Source organism: Macaca fascicularis, chromosome 1, assembly GCF_037993035.2.
Source record: "Macaca fascicularis isolate 582-1 chromosome 1, T2T-MFA8v1.1".
Lineage (NCBI taxonomy): Eukaryota > Metazoa > Chordata > Mammalia > Primates > Cercopithecidae > Macaca > Macaca fascicularis.
In genome coordinates, this window is record NC_088375.1 from 136,513,898 (window position 1) to 136,534,477 (window position 20,580).

Genomic DNA, 20,580 nt, shown 5'->3' on the forward strand with positions numbered 1-20,580 from the left:
CTTGTTGTTTTTGTTAAAATGATTTAAATAATTTATATCTCTGTATGGATATTCTGTACTCTCTAAGACATTGTCAACATACTTTCCTTGTAATGGCTGGTTTGAAGTGTGCATTAGTTATCATGCTGCTATAAAGAACTGCCTGCGACTGCGTAGTTTATAAAGCAAAGTAGTTTAACTGCCTCACAGTTCTGCATGTCTGGGGAGGCCTCAGGAAACTTACAATCATGGCAGAAGGGGAAGCAAACACGTCCTTCTTCACATGACAGCAGGAAAAAGTGCTTAGCAAAGACGGAAAAGCCGCTTATAAAACCATCACATATAGTAAGAACTCACTCAGTACCATGAGAATAGCAGTTTGGGGGTAACTGGCCCCATGATTCAATCACCTCCCACCGGGTCCCTCCCATGACCACATGGGGATTATGGGAACTACAATTCAAGATGAGATTTGGGTGGGGACACAGCTAAACCGTATCAAAGTGTTAAATTTGACACGTGGGCCCTATTAATGGGTGTTACTGTTGTCTGCTTTTTTTGTGTGTCTATATGGATAACACAATTCTGTTTCTCTGCATGACTCATACTTTTATAAGTTGAAGACGGAACATCTTACATAATGTAGCTATTCTTGCTGGACATTAACTCCCTTCTAGAGGAGGGTGACTTGTTATTGGCAACTGGATATACTTTTTTTTTTTTTTTTTTTTTGTGCAGAGTCTCACTTTGCTACCCAGGCTGGAGTAAAGTGGTATGGTCACAGCTCACTGCATCTTTGACCTCCCAGGCTCAGGTGATCCTCCTGATTCAGCCTTCTGAGTAGCTGAGACCACAGGCAATATGCCACCATGCCTGGGTAATTTTTGTATTTTTTGTAGACATGGGGATTCACCGTGTTGCCCAGGCTGGTCTTGAACTCCTCAAGCCATCCACTTGCCTCATCCTCCCAAAGTGCTGGCATTACAGGCATGACCCACTATGCCTGGCCTGGATATGCTATTTAGGGATGTACGTTTTCCTCTAGTATGAAACACTGATATCATTCTCACAGGGTGCAGCCTTGGATATGTGTAGTCATTCTTGGGTGTCCATGGTTTTATCGGGTGTCTCTTTGCCTTTTTCTGTGATCTCTCTCTTAAGTTGTCTGCCTGTATTAATGTCACACCCAGATCTTAGTTCCAATGGCTTCTGGTTGATTTCTTTATTACTTTTGCTGTGGAATATGAATTGTTCCACAGTGTGATTCAGTTAAATTTGGGCCCTTTTTCAGTGGTAGTTTTTGAAGTGAGTCCTTGAGGTTTTTTGTAACTCCGGGAGAACTCATCTTATATTTCCTTCCCTGGTTTTCCCTTATGAACTCTCTGCCTTATGGTTTAGTTTATTGTTTTCAGGAAGCTACCTCCCTCTTCTTAATTGTTTGACATGAAGGTTTTTATTGTGTGTAAGAGTACTCTTAGGTTTGAACTTCTCTGCATACAGGTTCAAATAAAGTCAGTTCCTTTGGGGGGACCTTTCTGTTCTTATGACTTGTGTGTTCTGGGAAAAATTCTCTGGGCCACCGCTCCAGAGCTGAGGGTAGTGACAATGGTCCACTTCTCTCAGAGTTATATTTCTGCTTTTATGAGCAAGGTGCTAGGTATAGGCAATAGCCTCTAGTTCTCTCAGCTTGCTGTGCCTCGTGTGCAAACTCTATCCAGTAAGTGAGGTGAGACAAGGATAATCAGGGCCCTGGTGTTTTTGGCTTGATATTCCTGAGGTAAAACCTTAGCTCTTTGAGTGGAGGCTGGATGGAGTAACAGAACTCTGGACCTGTCAGCTGCACTTTCATCTCAGCTGCACTCAGTTGCAGTTTTGTCTCTGTGTAGAATGGGGGAGAGAGAAAATGAGAAATGCTGGCATCTTACCCCTGCCTGGGAGATACCGTAGCCCTCAACTGGTGGCTGGGGTGGAGCGAGCTCTGTGTTTTGAGCTATACCCATCTGAGGTAGAATGACTGTCACACTGGACTGAAATGGTGTGGGTTATACTTCAGATGCCATAGACCTTCACTCCTCTTACCAGTTTTAGTCGGTTTTCATGTATTATTATTTCTTCATTTGCTGTTTGCCTTAAGGCAAATTTCCAGAGACTTTAAAGGGTTTTTATTTTTACTATTTTTGCAGTTATGTTTATTTTTATGGGTGTCAGTCTGCAGAGGTCCTTACTCTAACATTCCAGAGGTGACTTCTTAATGGTCATATTTACTGGCTTGCTCAAAACAGGGTTTGAAATTAATTTTTCATTGAGCTACTCAGGTACAAATTGATATTATTTAAACATGTGGTTAAAAATGTTTCCTACCTTATATCTCAAAAAGTGACTTTTAAATATAGGCCTCATCTTTGGATCAGGTTCAATATAAGTCCCATACTCAGATGAACAGAATTCCAATTCAATTCTTTTTGCATATAAACTGTGAGATCTTAACCACCCTCAATTTATTTGCTCATCCTAAGTATTGAGATAGTAGTAGCTGTTTGTAAGTTAAATTACATAATGGATGTGAAAGCTTTTGAACTTTTAAACTCTAAAAACTTAAAACACAGAGGATTGTTATTACCACTTTAAATCAAATGCCGAATGAAATGAAGTGACTTTTTCTGATTTTATTCTTGTCTACGAATACTAAGTATAACATTTATTTTAGAAAGTCATTTATGATTTTTAAATTCTTCATATTAGCATGTGATACTCTTATAAAATCGGCTAAGATATCACCTAGAAAATGATTACTCTCGATATGTTGATTGTGGAATTTCAATAGTAGAGGGGGAAAATAACATTTTTAGCTTGTGTCTGGTATTAATAGTATAATTATTTTATCTGTCCATTTATTTTGGTCTTTTTGATAGTTCTCTGTGGATCTCAATAAGAGTTCATTTTTATATGTGAAAATGATGAACATGATCCAATAATTTTTAAAGAATCATGGAATCTAGATTTGGAAGGTGATCTTGGATTTGGTCAAATCTAGTAGGAATTGCATTCTTAGGTCCCCTGTCAAATTCTTACCTATCCCCTACATGAACAAATCATGGACAGAGGATTACTGTTGCACATAGCCGCTGGATTCCATTTTCACTACACTTCAATTTTTAGGGTGTTGGTAGTTTAGAAAACATGTTGTATCATGCTTTTCATTTATTCTTTACTTTCGATTCAGGTGTTGCTGTATTTTGCATGTGAGGAACTCAAAGATCAAAAAGATCAATGGTTTACTCAAAGTTATAAGACTACTAGGAATTAAAAATTAGATTCATGATTTTTGAATCACTATTTTACAGGAATAAGCATATGCTACCTACCTGGTGCTGTATATCATAAACTGAAAGATTTTTAAAAAGTCAGGAATCCCTCAGCTCAAAACATGCACAGTTCAGAAGGGAAGAAAAATTCTTAAAGCAGCAGTTACTGTTTAGATTGGAATACTGTGGTAGAGATGTTTCAGTGATCTGGAACAGAAAATGGATCTAGATTATTTAGGGGTAACTTCATGGAAGAAGACGACTTTTGAAACGAACATCATTTAAAATGACTACAGTAATGTCAGCTAGAATGATTTCTAATGCAATCTCAGCTGTCACTTTTTAATTTATATCTGAATCCAAATCTTCCTCCATTAATTTTCACAGCGTTGGTTCTGTATTAATACAAAACAAATTAAATCTCTCTTCCGTGTGAAAGCTCTTCACCTACTGAAATACACTGTGTCTCTCCCAGATCTTTTCTCCAGGCTTTTCTTCAGCTGTTGCATCTAACTTTTCAACACGTAACCATTATTGAAAGATGGTAGGTAATAATGTTAATTTGGTTAAACAGAAGCATTTGCTGCTACCATGGTTTCTCCTCTCTGGTGAAACAACAGTATGTTGTTCATTGTTGTTGTTGATATTTATTTGTTTTTCGTGAAGAATTTTTTTTCTGATCAAGAATTGCTTCTGTCTAATTAGAAAATATAATAGACATTACTTCATTCATATTTTGCCCAGTATTAGTCTATTAATGTAAGCTATTTGAGATCCATGCAACATTTTAAACATATATTTTAGCTTTTTATCAATGTATAATGATATACATTGATATAATGATATCATTATATCAATGATAACATTATTAGATTTTTTCCTAAGAAAAGTATATCTTCTCACTTTTTCCATGTAAATTTTCATTGTATTAGGATTTTCCCATACTGAACTTTTTTTTTTAAAACCAAATATAGGATTTCTCACTTGATTTTATTAAGCACGATCTTGCAAATTTGGGGTGATTCTTCTGATTTACATATAATCTTTGTGTGTGTGTGTGTGTGTGTGTGTGTGTGTGTGTGTGTGTGTGATTCCAAAGTTTTCTTTCCTAGCTCACCCTTTCTTTAGGGGCCTGTAGGAGGAAATCCTAGATAAAGTTTGATTTCTAAAAATGCCACCAGACAAGGTGGCTCATGCCTGTAATCCCAGCACTTTGGGAGGCTGAGGCAGGTGGATCACTTGAGTCTAGGAGTTCAAGACCAGCCTGGGCAACATGGCAAAATCTCATGTCTACTAAAAATACAAAAATTAGCCAGGGGTGGTAGCATGCACCTGTAGTCCGAGCTACTCGGGAGGATAAGGTGGGAGGATTGCCTGAGCCTGGAAGGCAGAGGTTGCAGTGAGCTGAGATTGTACCACTGCACTCCAGCCTGGGTGACAAAGTGAGAGAGACCCTGTCTCAAAATAAAAAATAAAATAAAAAAAAATAAGTTTAAATGAATGCCAACATATTTCTGTGTATTTACACATTGTTTATGCTATCTTTAGAGCATCCTGGCTTTAAATCCTCGAACACAAACTCATGCAACTCTGCGTTCCACTTCGGCCAAGAAATTAGACAAGAAACATTGGAAAAGAAATCCTGATAAGAACTGCTTTGTAAGTACCACAGATACACTATTTCATGCTGAAAATTATCTCACTCCACACATTGTAAGACAAGATTTTACATGCACTTAGAAATACAATTAGGTATTAAAGTACAGCTGTGATTTAAAAAATATTTTAAATATTTAATATTTGAACAAGTTTGAAAGTGTATTTTTAATTACATTGCTTTAAAAAAATCTCCTGAAAACAAATTATATGCAGGTTGAGTAACCGAAATATGAAAATTCAAAATACCCAAATCTGAAACAATTCTGGTGTTAAGCATTTTCGATAAGAGATATGCAACCTGTAAATTTAGTTTGGTGCCAAAATTTCTTTTCTCAAAATCTTTAAAATTAGTCTCAAAATTGTTTTGCCTGTTGACACAATGATACAGAAGGGTTTTCATATTAATGATATAGGCTAAATGAAGGAAGTTATAGATACACTGGTATCTGTGGTCTTTAAAAATACACTCTTACAGAATATATGAACATTAGATGTTCTATGAACATCTAATAATATGAACACCTAATATTTCTAGGTGAGGTACAGGAGCAAAACAGCATTTCTCTGAGATTACTGCTAGAACTTTGTTTAACTGTATCTAGAAGGTGATTATAGAGCTGGAACTGTGAGACCATAGATGGGATATAAGTACAACCTTAAAGGCGATGTTAGAAATTCCATCTTAAGGTTATATACATTTTTAAATTTTGAAAGAAATGCCTTTTTACCTGATTTCCCCAAGTTAATTTACCCCAAATTAATATTCCCAAATTAATGAGTGAGACAGTAGTATTAGCTTAACATTAGCTCTATTGGAACTTTGTATATACTTTCTTATAGAATGTATGATTTTAGTTTATGTACTTCTTTCCTTCTTCTTATATCATGAACTCTTTGAGGATGGGAATTGAGGGTGTGTGCTCATGTGTACTTGTATTTATCTAATTTTTAGTTTTTCTATCACCAGCCACAGGGCAAATTTTTTGAATGAAAAAAGAAATAGAAACAGAGAAACAATATTGCGTGAAAAGATCCCATAGACACTTAATTACAGACCTCGATTTTGAATTCAGTTTTTCTTGGTCCAGTTTTGGGAGCTTTGCTTTCTACCATGATACTTCTAGTAGAGGTCTCTAAAAGGAAAACAGTGTGATTCAAGTTGTTCAAGGAATAGGCCGCTTACAAGGCATGACCCAGTATAATGATAAGAACAATTGAAGAACACTGAAAAAAGAATCTCCTAATTTTTAAACTTGAAAGCCCTTAAAGACTATCAAGCCTAAATCTCTAATTTTTAAAGGTCTGAGAATTATGATCAAGAGACACTATGTGACTTCCCTAATGTCTCATATTTATAAGTTTTCAAACTATTTATGGTCAGGATTTTATTTTGAAATGGAGACTTTCTTTATTATGATTGCTGTTGTTGTTATTTTATGGAAATTAGAATTTGTATCTCATAATGTGATCCTATACATTGAGGTTATTTTATCATTTTAAAAATAATGACCAAGGCGCAGTGAGGTCAGTTTTCTCTGTCAAATATATATTGACACAAATATTTATAAAAGCAATTTACATAGGGATGCTATTTATACCTAGGGATGCTAAAACAGGATACCACAGACTAGGTGGATTAAACAACAGAGACTTATTTTCTCACAGTTCTGGAAGTTAGGAGTCCCGGATCAAGGTGATTTCTTCCAAGACCTCTCTCCTTGGCTTGTAGATGGTGTCTTCTCCCTGAGTTTTCACTTGGGGTGTGCTTGTGTCCAAATAAGAACATCAGCTATGTTGTATTAGGACATACGCTAATAACCTCATTTTAAATTAATTACCTCTTTAAAGACTCTCTCTCCAAATATAGCTACATTTTGAGACAGGGGGGGTTAGTTAGGACTTCAACATAAGATTTTTGGGGAGATATAGTTCAGTTCATAACAATAATTTTAAATTATCACTTATACCAGTAATTTATTTTCTAATAACATATCTGAAGGAAAGAATTAGGAATGTAGGTAAAGAATTAAGTACAAAGAGGATTATCTTAGGCATTATTTATTCAGTGGAGACAAATGTAGGGGAAATCCCACTGAATTCCAACCAGTGGGTCATGGTTAAGCAAATTAGAGTAAATTAATTCAGTGGTATATTGTGCAATCATTAAAATGTTTTTGAAATAATCTGGATAAATTCTGTCTGCATTACATGGTAAAAGGATTTAACATCACTATTCAATAGTGATTGTGTACACTTACACATAACCATACCTTTATATATATCTACAAAGAACAAAAAAAATACTGAAATGTTAATATTGATTATATATTTTTTGGCACTTTTGTATATTTCACATCTTCTATGAGTATTAGTATAAAAATAAAATGGAAACTTTAGATCTGTGTTAAAATGATAATCTCAATTTATAAGGTCAGATTTATTGCACTGATATCTATTAGTTTGAAGACTCTCTGTGACATTCATGAATTTCTCAGAGCAGTGAGGTTTATTCCCAAAAGTGAAATATGAAGCTAGGGTTGAAAGTTATTCTCAGTGTGGTTAAATAATACTGTTCCTTTCCCATTTGTTATTATCCTCTTCATGGTGGCATAAAGAATTGAATGAAAGTGTCACCAAAACATATGGTTTGTTTTTCAATTCATAAAGACCCAAATAGGATGCCGGAACTTTTATCCCCACTAGCTAGCCAGTAACCAGTAACTGATGAGATATGAAAAAGTTTTCTTCTTACCTCACTGACATCTCCTGTCTTGTTTTTCTTCACTTCTTTGTTGATTATTTCTCCTCTCACCCCTTAGATATTTCAGTGCCCAGAGCTCAAACTCTTTCTTTCTTTTAAAATAGTCACTACATTGGTTATCTTATTATCTCCTTACTTGTAATACTATCTTTAGATTGAAGATTCCTTTATATTTCTAGCCTGCGTTACTGTCTCTCAATCTATATCTATATCTATATCTATATCTATATCTATATCATCTATATCTATATCTGCTATATTTTTCTTACGTTTACTTACCAAAAACAGAGTTATAATTGGACCCAACAATTGGAAAAGTTTTTCTTCAGGCATTATATAGTCCTCTCTTACTATCTGCCTTCTTCCTTCCTTTTTTCTATTTATTTGGTGCTTGAAGCATCTATATTTCAGGCACTGTATTGAATGCTTCTCAGAGGCGAATAAAATCCAGAAAAATAAGTAGTCTAAGATCGTTTATTAAAATAGACACAAATGTGACTTAATAAGTAAATTATAGGCTTCTTAGAAAATAAGCATCTGTTTGACCTGTAAAAGTGCCTTAAGAATGGCAGTTCTGAAATTATTGCCCAGGACTATCTTCACTTGGTAGTTTAATACTCTTATAGTACTAATTGGAAATTCTGACTTCAGTAGGGGATTTAAACTGGCAAACATGTTTATACTGGTTAATGAAGCATGAAGCAGTTATTTCCAGTATAGTTTAAGCAGGTGTTCCGTAACTGCTGTTTATTTTGCCATTTTTGAAAATGTTGAACTATCCTAATTATATAAATATTTTGTACTCATTTTCCCTCAGCAATTTTTAAAGACCAGAAAATATTACAAATCAGAAAACTTATGCTGGGTGAAAATTAAAAGGAAAGGCAGTTAAAGACTGCCAATTAGCCAAGTATTAGACATGTTTTTTAAAGAATTTTAGTAAATTTGTTCTAAATGCATGACACATACAAGGTGCTCACCATAAAAAAATAAAATGAGAATAAGCTATAATATACATTAAAAATTTTCAATGCTTGTTGTGAAGTAATTCATTTAAGCTTCAGAAGCACCCTGTCAGGTAGATATTATATTTTATCATCCATTCATAGATGAGGGAACTGAAGCACATGGAAGCCTAAGAAACCTATTCACAGTTCCACAACTGAATGGTGGAACTAGAGACTGAACCCATGCAATTGCCAGAGAGCTCTTTTAGTAGAAGTTTTTTGAATAAGGAAATAAAAGAAAATCATTGACTTATTTTCCTTGTAGACAATGAAAATAACTAAATGATATATGGGTTTTGATAAATATTTTTTTCTTGCATGAGCTTCACAATCTCAGTCACTTGTTTGTTTCACATTTATTATCTGTGCCACTTGCCACATTGGAATTCACGTGACACAGGCCTTGCCAAGAAGTTCTCATGTTGTTTTGAAGAAGGCTGAAATACCAATAAATAGTAATAATACTCTTTCAAAGGAAGAACAGTTAAGGAATTTTAATGATCGTTGGGAGTTTATCATATTTGCCTTTAGGTGAATCAGTCTAGCTTTCAGTGTGGATGATGGATTTAATGAAAAGATTGGAGGCAAGGTCTCTGGGACTGGATTTAAAAAGTTGGAAGACAGATGATGAAGACCAGGAGGGAGGATGAGCTTGAATTTATTTAGGAGATAAAACACGTATGACTTGAGAGTTGACTTTATGTGTATGTTTACTTGTTTATAGCATAAATTGAGGGTAAATACTACACTCACTTTTGGATTATTTGAAATCCTTGTGCCTGTGGATCACTGCAAAAGTTGTAGATTAGTAAAGGGCCTGGGATAGAGATAAATAATTTTTGAATCATCAGGATATACATAAATAACTAAAAGCCTAGGGGGAGAGTTACCCAGGAAGAGTGTGTAAAGTGGAAAGAGGGTGCAGGTTAGACCTTTGGGATTAGGGCAGAAATTAGGGTGAGGCACGTGAGGCACTGGCCTGAGGTGTAAAATATAAGGGACTAACAAAAGACTCAGTAATTAAGAAAAATAAAAATAATAATAAATATATATAGGTACACACCTTTTTCCTTTTGCCTCAGGCTCCAGTGTGGCTCAGCATGGCACTGAACATAGCATGGAAAAGGCAGGCAGAGATGAGAATTTAGTTAATAAGCACTTTGAGAGGTGAGATGAGAACCGCAAGAGCATAGTGGGGGACTTCCATGGAGGAAGGATAAGTTAATATGTTTTTCTAATAATATATTATTTCTTATGTTCCAAATATGGTTGATTTTTATACTTTTGGAAATTATACTTAAGGTTTGCCTTGTCTGCTGGCACCATTTTTCCTTTTCAAGTTTACATGGCTATTAAGAGATGAAATCCACTTAGCATTCAATCTCATTCACTCTTTGATGGATAGCCAGCTACTGGGATCTGTTAAAATTGATGGAGAATATATGTTCCTCCATTGACATATCATATTCACAATGTGAATTTTTATTTTTAAGCTCCAAAGTAAATAAACTTTTCACCAGATACCCAGTAAGAAAGCAATACCTCTTCTACCCTTGCCTCTTGTTGTATGTTTGAAAATACTTTCTCAAGCATGAGCTTGGTTTTTTAATTGTTGACAATTATTTTCTTCCAAAAATAGACAATAATTGAAAGAGTTTTGGAAATAAAAAAATAGAAACAGATTATTTGCAACTAAATATCTCTTTCAGTATGTGAAAAATGCAGGGTTTGTGTAGAGAATACAGATATCCACCTAGAAACTCATGCGTGCAAGTAACATGACCTCTTTTATTTTCTTGTAACTGAACTTAATTCTACTGTGAGTATTTGTGAGAGTGGAAACCTGGGTGTCACTTGTAGGATTCATTTTTCCCTACTTGTCCCCCTCACCCCTTATTTCTCTGGGCGGATATCTAAGTTTTACGAGGGTTGCTGGCAAGTGTGGGCTGTGAGGTAAGCCCAGCTGATTTTTCATGCCATCTTCCCACTGGTCACCATCATGGGGACTTTGGAGTCATCCTTCATTTTCATTCATTAGATCCCTTTCTATCCCTCGCATCTCTACTACTTTGAAGCCGTTCTTGATAAGGTGACAGTCATTCTGATGTTCCACTCAACACTGGGGCTTAGGGAAGTTCATGGTTCAATCTGCTCTCCTAGGGCTTCGTTTGTCGATGAGTCACAGATTCTCCATCTTTGATTTTCCCACACCTGGTATTTGTCAGCCCTCTGAGAGTAGCCTAAGGAGCTGGGCATTGATGCTCTTTTTCCAAGATCTGCCAATATCTCTGGGCCCTTCCCTTACTTTTGGTCCTCATTTTGTCTCTCTGTCTGTTAAATATTTATATAGGCTGACTGGGAAGGATGGGAGTGGAAGAAAAAGTAACTTTTAACTTATCACCCATTTCCTCCTAAATCCACTGTCAATCACTGAAGTCCTTTCAATTTTTCTGAAAACGTGACTTCTAAAATTCTGAGCCCAAAAGAAACACCCTTTGTTTCTCTGCTTTCTGTAGTTGTATTCTTTCTTTCAAGAAATGAAAACCCAGCGGCCTCTCTGCCTAATAGGTATAAATTTATAGGAGGAATGGGAAGGGATGGTAGCATAACTACAACCACCCCATAAAGACTGATTTTGAATTTGAGTTTTTCAGGAATGATGATCATCTCCTGCCCTCCATCCAGTAAGTTCTCAAATGAAGGCTGGTGGAGTAGGGAGAGATGGCAGAGTAAGTTCCTATTTGGGATGGGAAAGATTATGGAAAGGTAGGCGAAGGCAGGCAATGCCCGAGGAACCCCATGTTGGGAAGCTGGGACAGTACTTGCTTGCATGATCCTAAAACTGAGGGCCAACTTAAATTTAATAACACAGTGCCGCACTTACCTCACCCTGTTACTGGCCCAAAGGGCTTCTTCCACTGTTCTTGAGGTACCAGCCAGCCTCAGGACCCAGTAATGTCTCTGCAGGTTTTAAACTTCAGTAGCAACCCCAAAACCACAGTAGGGACCCAGATGGATTTGGATGTCCAGGTTGAGTCAGAAGTACTTGCTGGCTCACTGTGTGGGATTTCCTGGTCATTACATTAACTTCTGAATTGCACTACCAGTCATGACACATTATTGGGTGTTTTGGAACGCTTGATATGGTATGATTTTACTGTTAATAATATATTACTAAATATATTATTATTTTCCTGTCCTCAAATTAATTTAACTCAAAATTGGTAGACATTTGAATAAAGAGATCAGTTTGCCTATAGCCTCTTGATTTGAGAAAAACCCTGTATTCAACTAGTTCTACAAGTAAATTATGTAAGCATAAATGGCATACATACATTTTGAAAACAATTGTCCTGTGGCATTTGTTGAGAACATTGCAATGAATTAGAAAAATAAAAGTTTATTTTGAAGTAAATATATTTTAAGTGATCATTACCGAGCAACAGCTTTCTTATTTCTAACAAATGTTAGATGTTATTAATGTGAAATTTAGTAATTAATTTTGCATATGGAAAATTGAAGAAAATAACACTTTAAAGAAAATGCAAGCTTAAAATTTCAGCAGAGGGAAAAAAATTAGGGAAAAATATACTGTGAAAAGTGACTACCTAGAAATGCCTTCAAAGTATAAAGCTTTAAGTAGAACAGGGATACTGAGGTTAAAACCTTACCTTGTGGTCATTTACACATATTGTAGACCTTGTAATTTTGAAGTTGAGGTGGAGTCTTTCATTGTATGAATTCTGACATATAACAAATATTTATTTTAAAATAATAACTGGCTGCTTATACAAAGGCATTTTGGGTAGAAAGTTTAGAGTCTAGTTGTAGATTTCAAGATGGCAACAGTGGAAAATCTCAATTATGCCTCTCTTGATAACTGCATTCACTCCATAGTTTTAATGCCCATCTATGTGTTTATTAACAGCTGAATGAATATCTCCATCCAAGATCCCGTCTGTATCCAGATGCTTCTTAAGATAGTTCCACCTGGATATTGTATTGGTTTCTCATTATTACTATGTCAAAAACCAAATTATTCATGCCTGTTGCTGCCCAGATTTTCTTTTGTTATGTTGGTAGCAAAAATAATCACTTTGTCATCTAGGCAAGAAAACTCAGGGCAATTCTTGACACTAAAAATGCTATTATCAACAACACTGTATTATAACTAACATAAAATAAAAGAAGACAATTAAATGTATAACATGCATTCATTTAATGTTTTTATGCCATTTGGATTTCATTTCTGCATGGAACAATGAATCAGTATGGCATTTTGGAACTTGCCATATTTACCATGTTTGATCAATTCTCTGATGCGTATTTTATCACAGTTTCACATCTCTGGAATTAATTTCATTTTATAGTTAATCTGATAAGAAAGTTTGTATTAGTTTATTTAGCAGTATTTTTTGTTGTTAGTATGTAAAAATGACATACTTAACAGTCTGTATTGTCTTAGTGCTATAAAATAAAGCATGTATGGAGAGAAGGCAGAAAATATTTTGACTAAAGCAAATGTTCTTCAGTTTTTATTAATGTTGTTGGTAGATCTGATAGCTTTTCATAGCGCTGGAAATTCATGAAAAGGAAACTCATTGAAAATAAAAACATAGGTATATGGACAATGGTCCTAGTAACTGCAAGAATGCAGTTCAACTTAGTTTAGGATAATTTTCTCTTGTAATAATAAATTACAGAATAAAAAGCAATTCCTCTGAGATCTGAATCACATCATTTTTAAGGATTCTCAAATATATTATTTCCATGTCCCAAATTAATTTAACTGAAAATTGGTAGACATTTGTGTAGAAAGATCTGTTTGCTTATGGCATCTTGATTTGAGAAAAACCCTGTATGCACCTAGTTCTGCAAGTAAATTATGTAAACATAAGTGGCATAAATGGTCATGATCTGTAAAATATTTGTAGTTCTCCTTCCTTATGAATTTATGATATATTTATGGTACACAAAACATTTTTGAGTATCTGATATAAATGCCTAATTTAGATTACATGATTCAGTTTCTCATATATTCTTTCCATCTCTGTGCTGAGAAGCAACTACATTTCACTTATTTTTTTCTGAAGTTCTATAATTTAGGGAGTGCATCTAACAAAGGATTAAGCTGTGTGACACAGTGCTATACTCTGTAACAGTATCTCAAGTAATAATGATGATAATGGTGATGATGAAGACAATGAGGATGGTGGATAGTGAACCAGGCTCTTTATAATAACTAAATTAGTTGATGAACAACTCTATGAAGCAAGTATTACTTCATGCATTTACTCCTTATATTCCCTTTCCTGCTTTAATTTTCTTCATAGAACATATTGCCATGTAACATACTATTTTTCATATTTTACTTGTTCGGTTGTTTAGTTATTTTCTCCCCATGAGAATGTAAGGTCTATGAAGACCTGTTTTGTTCGCAACTGTATCGTCAGCTCCTGAAATGGTGCCAGATATATAGTAAGTATGCAATAAATAACAATTAATTGAATATTTACTGAGTTCTCAGTGTATGTTAAATACTGCTTTTGGTGCTGAGAATACAACCGTGTACTTTACTCTGCCAGAACTTATATTCTGGTGGATGAGAATTATTACTGTTATTTTGTTAATTATTATAATTATTATCCTCTTTTTATTAATGGGAAATATGAAGCTTGGAGGAGATGAGATAAGTGAATTGCTCAATCTACACGTATATAAAAATGTATTTTGATATTATTTTGAAGAACTTTTATGTAGTTTCTTCTACTAACATACACCTAGATTTCTATAAGAGTACAAAGTGTAGCTGGGCGCGGTGACTCACGCTTGTAATCCCAGCACTTTGGGAGACCGAGGTGGGCAGATCACGAGGTCAGGCGATCGAGACCATCCTAACATGGTGAAACCCCATCTCTACTGAAAATACAAAAAATTAGCTGGGCGTGGTGGCGGGTGCCTGTAATCCCAGCTACTCGGGAGGCTGAGGCAGAATGGCGTGAACCCGGGAGGCGGAGCTTTCAGTGAGCCGAGATCGCGCCACTGCACTCCAGCCTGGGCGACAGAGTGAGCCTCCACCTCAAAAAAAAAAAAAAAAAAAAAAGTGTACCCTGAAATAGCAAGTAAAATATGAAGCTATTGATTGGTTTCCATTGTTTATATATATACATGTATGTATGAAGTATGAACTCTGAGTATCATCTCCTGAACATTTTGGGCAATAATTCAATTGCTGGAAATGTTACCTTCCAGAGTAATGAACCCTCTTAAAGAATTAATTTTTTGCATCACACTTTTCATTTCTATAACACCACTACATATAAATTATTTCACTTTAAGACTTATATAGTATAAATATTTGAATCTAAATTGTACATATATATTAATTACTAAATATTAATGGAAGATCTAACATGTGCCAGCCGCTGTGATAAGTCATGGGAAAGGGACAAAACGGTTTTTGCCCAGACAACTAACTGGGCATTTGCACAGGTGTTAACCTAATTTTGTGTCTGTAATTGGTGGGTTCATGGTCTCGCTGACTTTAAGAATAAAGCCGGGGACCCTAGCGATGAGTGTTACAGCTCTTAAAGGCAGCGCATCTGGAGTTGTTCATTCTTCCCAGTGGGTTCGTGGTCTTGCTGGCTTCAGGAGTGAAGCTGTAGACCTTTGCGGTGTTACAGCTCATAAAGGCAGCATGGACCCAAAGAGTGAGCAGCAGCAAGATATATTGCAAAGAGCAAAAGAACAAAGCTTTCACAGTGTGGAAGGGGACCCAAGTGGGTTGCTGCTGGCTGGTTGGGACAGCCTGCTTTTATTCCCTTATCTGACCCCACCCACATCCTGCTGATCAGTGCATTTTACAGAGAGCTGATTGGTCTATTTTACAGAGAGCTGATTGGTCTGTTTTGACAGAGTGCTGATTGGTGTGTTTACAATCCTTGAGCTAGACACAGAGTGCTGATTGGTGAGTTTACAATCCTTGAGCTAGACACAGAGTGCTGATTGGTGAGTTTACAATCCTTGAGCTAGACACGGAGTGCTAGACAGAAAAGTTCCAAGTCCCCACTAGGTTAGCTAGATACAACCTTAGCTAGATACAGAGTACCAATTGGTGTATTTACAAACCTTGAGCTAGACCCAGAGTACTGATTGGTGTATTTACAAACCTTGAGCTAGACCCAGAGTACTGATTGGTGTATTTACAAACCCTGAGCTAGGCACAAAGTGCTGATTGGTGCTTTACCATCTGTTAGCTAGACATAAAAGTTCCCCAGGTCCCCACTAGACTCAGGAGCTCAGCTGGCCTCACCGAGTGGATCCTGCACCGGGGCTGTAGGCGGAGCTGCCTGGCAGTCCCCAGCTGCCCCTGCACTCCTCAGCCCTTGGGCTCTGGATAGGACCGGGTGTCGGGGAGCAGGGGGCTGCGCTCATCGGGAAGCTCGGGCCCCACCGAGCCCACTGCTGGGGGAGGGTGGGGGGTGAGGGAGGTTCCGGCATGATGGGCTGCCGGTCTGGAGCCCTGCCCCGTGGGGAGACAGCTGAGGCCCGCGAGAACTTGAGCACAGCGTCAGCAGGCCGTACTGCTGGGGGACCCGGTGCACCCTCTGCAGCTGCTGGCCCGGGTGCTAAGCCCCTCACTGCCCCGGGCTGGCGAGCCCACGCCCACGCCCGCCGAACCCACACTCAGGACCGCCAGAACCGCACTAGCCTGCCAGCATCACTTGCAGCCCCAGTTCTGGCCTGGGCCTCTCCCTCCACGTCTCCCTGCAAGCAGAGTGAGGCGGCTCCGGCCTCAGCCCGCCCAGAGAGGGGCTCCCACGGTGCAGTGGTGGGCTGAAGGGCTCCTCAAGAACCCCCGGAGTGGATGTTGAGGCCAAGGAGGTGCTGAGAGTGAGGGCTGCTAGCACATTGTCACCTCGCAATCCCACAATCAGGTTTTGTCAGTGCAGCCTTCCATGGGAGTTATCGCTGAAGTACCATAGCCTGGTCTCAGGATTCAAGGTTGGCCTTCCCGAGAAACCAGAATTTAAATTGAAAATAAAGATGAAGGACGGAAGAAAGGAGGGAAAAAGAGAAATTTCACGAGAGTAGAAAACTTGTATCTGAAAGTCTGAAGATGGGGGAGCGGAGCATACTGATTGAAGTTAAAGTACTAAAACAGTATCAGTACTGCATGGCTGAAGTCATAGACTGGAGCATGAAGGAAGGTATCAAGAGATGATGCTGAGGACCTCTCCACAGAGTAGTGACAATGATGATGATGATAAATATTTTTTTCTAGAGAAGTTCTATAGTCTGGTTATTTCATTGATAAGTGCATGCTATATGTTTAAAAGGCACATTCTTTGTTTGTGATATGCTGTAATTTAGAGTTTTTATATATATTAGTATCCCTCTTTAAAAGTATGTGTTTTCCTAGTGCTTCATTCCACACATGGACTAGTATTGTCAGAGATTTATTCTCCAGGCAGAAATATGTAATAAGATGGTAATTGACTAAAAAGAATAAAAGTGTTAACTCTTAATTTCCTGAGGCTGTTACAAAAATGCTTTGCTTTAATTATTTATTTCAGACTGATTACTACTTTCTCTACATCCATGTGACACACAAATTAAACTCGTTTGTAATTGTCAGCCATCAGCCTTGTTACTTTTATTTTGTTCTTCACTTGTTTGAAATTTTAATAATGGTTAAGCAGAGTGCTCTTTATTTTTTTTAAACAACTTTATGTTTAATGAAGTATAGTTATCTACTCAGGGTTTAAATTGAACTGGAAAAAACTTTCCCCTAAGTAAGGTGTATTTCAATTAGCTTTATTTGCAAAAGAAGGAAAATTTTTCCTTCACAGCTTCCTTATCTTTGAGGTTGAGTTTTTATGAGGGAAAGCAGTGGAACCTAAAGAGCTCAGTTGTCAGTAGAGAGGTTGGTTAAGAGAGTTAGCTCTAGAGATAAACTGCTTAGCTCAAATTATTGGTTTTGCCATTTAGTAGAGTATGACCTTGAGTAAATTTCTAATTCCATTACTGTCTCCATTTCCTCATCTCTAAGTGAAGATAATAATGTCTACCTGATAGAGTAAATAAGTGAATGTGCATAGTATTCTTAAAATCCTGGCTGGCATATATATATATAACCTTCTATAAGTATTATTGCTTATCAGTATCAGCATTTATAAGGGGGATGCTCTGAGGTTTCTGTTACTACATATGGAAGCCTATCATGATAGTGGATAGAGAAGAACAATGTGTATGGAAAAACCATGGAAAAGTACTAAGCAGCAAGATACTGAGGATGGTAATGGAAGACAGAGTATTTCCTCTATTGCCCAGAAATTTCCTAGTAGCATATTTCTACAGAGACAGGCAGAAACAGAAAGGAGAGAGAAACAGCCACAAAATTTTTTTGAGCAGTGTCTTATATGTGCATATGGATGGATTCTTTTTCTGTGATTTTTTTTTTTGGCTGTATTTCTCCCTTCTCCAAAAAACCTCAACATGATGCCTGGGTCTTGGAGAGTTTTTATCATAGGCTAGAGGTGTGTATTGTCATGGGGAATTCCACTCTGGCCGAAGCTCTCTTGTGTGAGCTCCTGCGGGGCTACTAACTGCTAACCTGAAATGTGTTCCCTCTCTTATAATGGCCCAAGAGTGAAATATTTATTCTCCGTGTCTGACAAGGAAATTTCTCTTGGGAGAAGAAGTTGTTCTTATAGACTACATATTAGTCCAAGAATATTGAGAAGGGATCCAAAAGATCTGGAACCAAATAGATTGAATTTGTTTACACAGAAATTCTTTGCATAATCATAAATATTAAGCTGGAATTTTATGATGTATTATAGGTCAATAAGTAGTATATAATAAAGCAGATGTGTGTTAAGACTTTCTATAAAAACAAAATATGTATATTTTAAAAGATATTAATGAAGCATATTACAGTATTTGCAAATAAGAAATGTCTTTGCATATGGGAAAATACAGTGCTCTGAACAAAAGAAATCAGCAAAATTGTCTTTAGAGTCTAATGGTATATTTTACCTTTGCAAAACATTTATTTGGTGCTCATAGCAAATAAATATGTGAGTTTTGCTGTTTTCCCGAATGGGCATACAATGGCAGCTGTCTTTCTAATCGTTCCTCTATTCAAACACTAATCGCTGGAACCCACGTAGAATGCTAGACGCCTGAATAGGTAGACAATGGCAGCAGCGTTTTTAATCACAGTCCCATTCATGCACTAATCGGAGTGATGATTAAGGGACATTAGAGGGAGCACTTTGACATCTGATCCTTTGAACTGACGTCTGTGCAGGCTGCACTCCACAGAGCTCACTTGGCCAAACTGATTTCCTTAAATAAAGTGCTGTGATTTCCAGTGTAGGAAATATTACATTAGAGCCTATTGAAATGATTAGGAATTGAGGAGCTTTTCTTTAGGTGGGAATGTGGTGTATGCTGTATACTCACAAAAGTGAGATCATTAATATTGCATGTACTACTTTGAATATCAGGGACCATAGAGAAATAACATGAGAAACACCTTCCTGCAGTCATGCACTTAAAATGAATATGAACAAAAATGTGGAACTCTGCTGTCATAGCTCTCCATTATTGAAGTTTATGAATTTTGAAATATTTGTATTTTTATATAACATGATAAAGATCCACACATCCTAACTGCATTTCATATTTTTGTTTTCATTAAGCCAGGATATTTTTAATGTTACCTTTCTTGAAGTTGCTTTAATTACAAAAAAAAAGAAATGTGTTACACCCTATTTGCATGGTCATGCTTTGATTCAGGAGTCGTTAGTGAGACAGAATGGATTATTTTCTCTTTTCTTTCAAATTTCTAATATCTATTTAGATTTTGCTAACCCGTTCCCCAGAATATGTCATGTGATTTACCCTAAAAATGTTAGTATCTATCCAACATTTGCAAATTGAATCAGTAGTTAAAATTCCTATGTCAATATTTGAATATGGAGCTCCAAATATCAGTAACTGTATATACTACATACATGTGTAATGTATGTAGGGGAAGAAAAAGTTTTTCCTTTAACCTCTTATGTTCAGTGGCTGGGGCATGTGAATTAAACTGACAAAAGACAGATTAACAGGAGAATATGCATACACATTTTATTTGATGTTCATATTTTAATTGGTATGTGCACAAAGCCTTCACATGAAAGAAATGAAGACAGAAAGAAGCAGTTAAACCCAGGGGCTTACAATACCATTTTAATAAAGAGAGATAAATTGTGCAGAAGTGATAACACAAAGGAAAAGGGGTTTGGGATTCTAGGGGTGATAAATTGTGGGAAGATAAATATATGAGGGATACTAATGGAAGATAAGGGCTATTTTAGTAAGGGTTGTTTGTGCAAATCCATCTTGGTGCCAACTTTCTGTATCGAGTGATAAGGGTTGTTCTCCTCCTGATATGGGAGAAGGGAGGGGAACACCTTCACAAAAGGAAATTTATGTCTGCTTTTAGGCAGATAGGGAGAGAGCAAAGAGCAAAGAGCTCTTTTTGCAGTTTCTTATTTCTTAAGTGCCTTCAGCTCAAAATGGTCCTTATGCCAAGGTGGCATATTTTGGGGTGACGTATTCTGACCCCCTCATGTACAGCCTCTTTGGATTGTTTCCTTTATTATGTTTCTTATTTATAGTATTCTTTCCTACAAGATATGAATATTTATCAAAAATTCTGGATAAATTTGACTGTGATATATAGTTCTGAAGGTACCTGCCTGAGAAATCCACAAGTTTATTGGTATACACCCTTGAAGCTTTCTTTGTACCACCTAACTGGCCCTGATTCTGACCACTTGAATCTGATGGAGAGAACTGCCCCAGGCTGGGT

At 36.7% G+C, this 20,580-nt stretch overlaps 1 protein-coding gene across 14 annotated transcripts in view; it reads left to right on the forward strand.

The window, feature by feature from the left end:
• DPYD (dihydropyrimidine dehydrogenase) overlaps nucleotides 1–20,580 on the forward strand; it is an 863,430-nt gene that overhangs the window by 40,328 nt on the left and 802,522 nt on the right. For all 14 annotated transcript variants that reach the window (XM_065549305.2, XM_005542629.4, XM_065549291.2 and 11 more), the window contains one exon: nucleotides 4,833–4,943. Coding sequence is in view for 6 of the 14 variants with exons in the window: in XM_005542629.4 (XP_005542686.3) it covers nucleotides 4,833–4,943 (111 nt within the window). In the remaining 8 variants the exon portion in view is untranslated. The remainder of the gene's footprint in view (nucleotides 1–4,832; nucleotides 4,944–20,580) is intronic.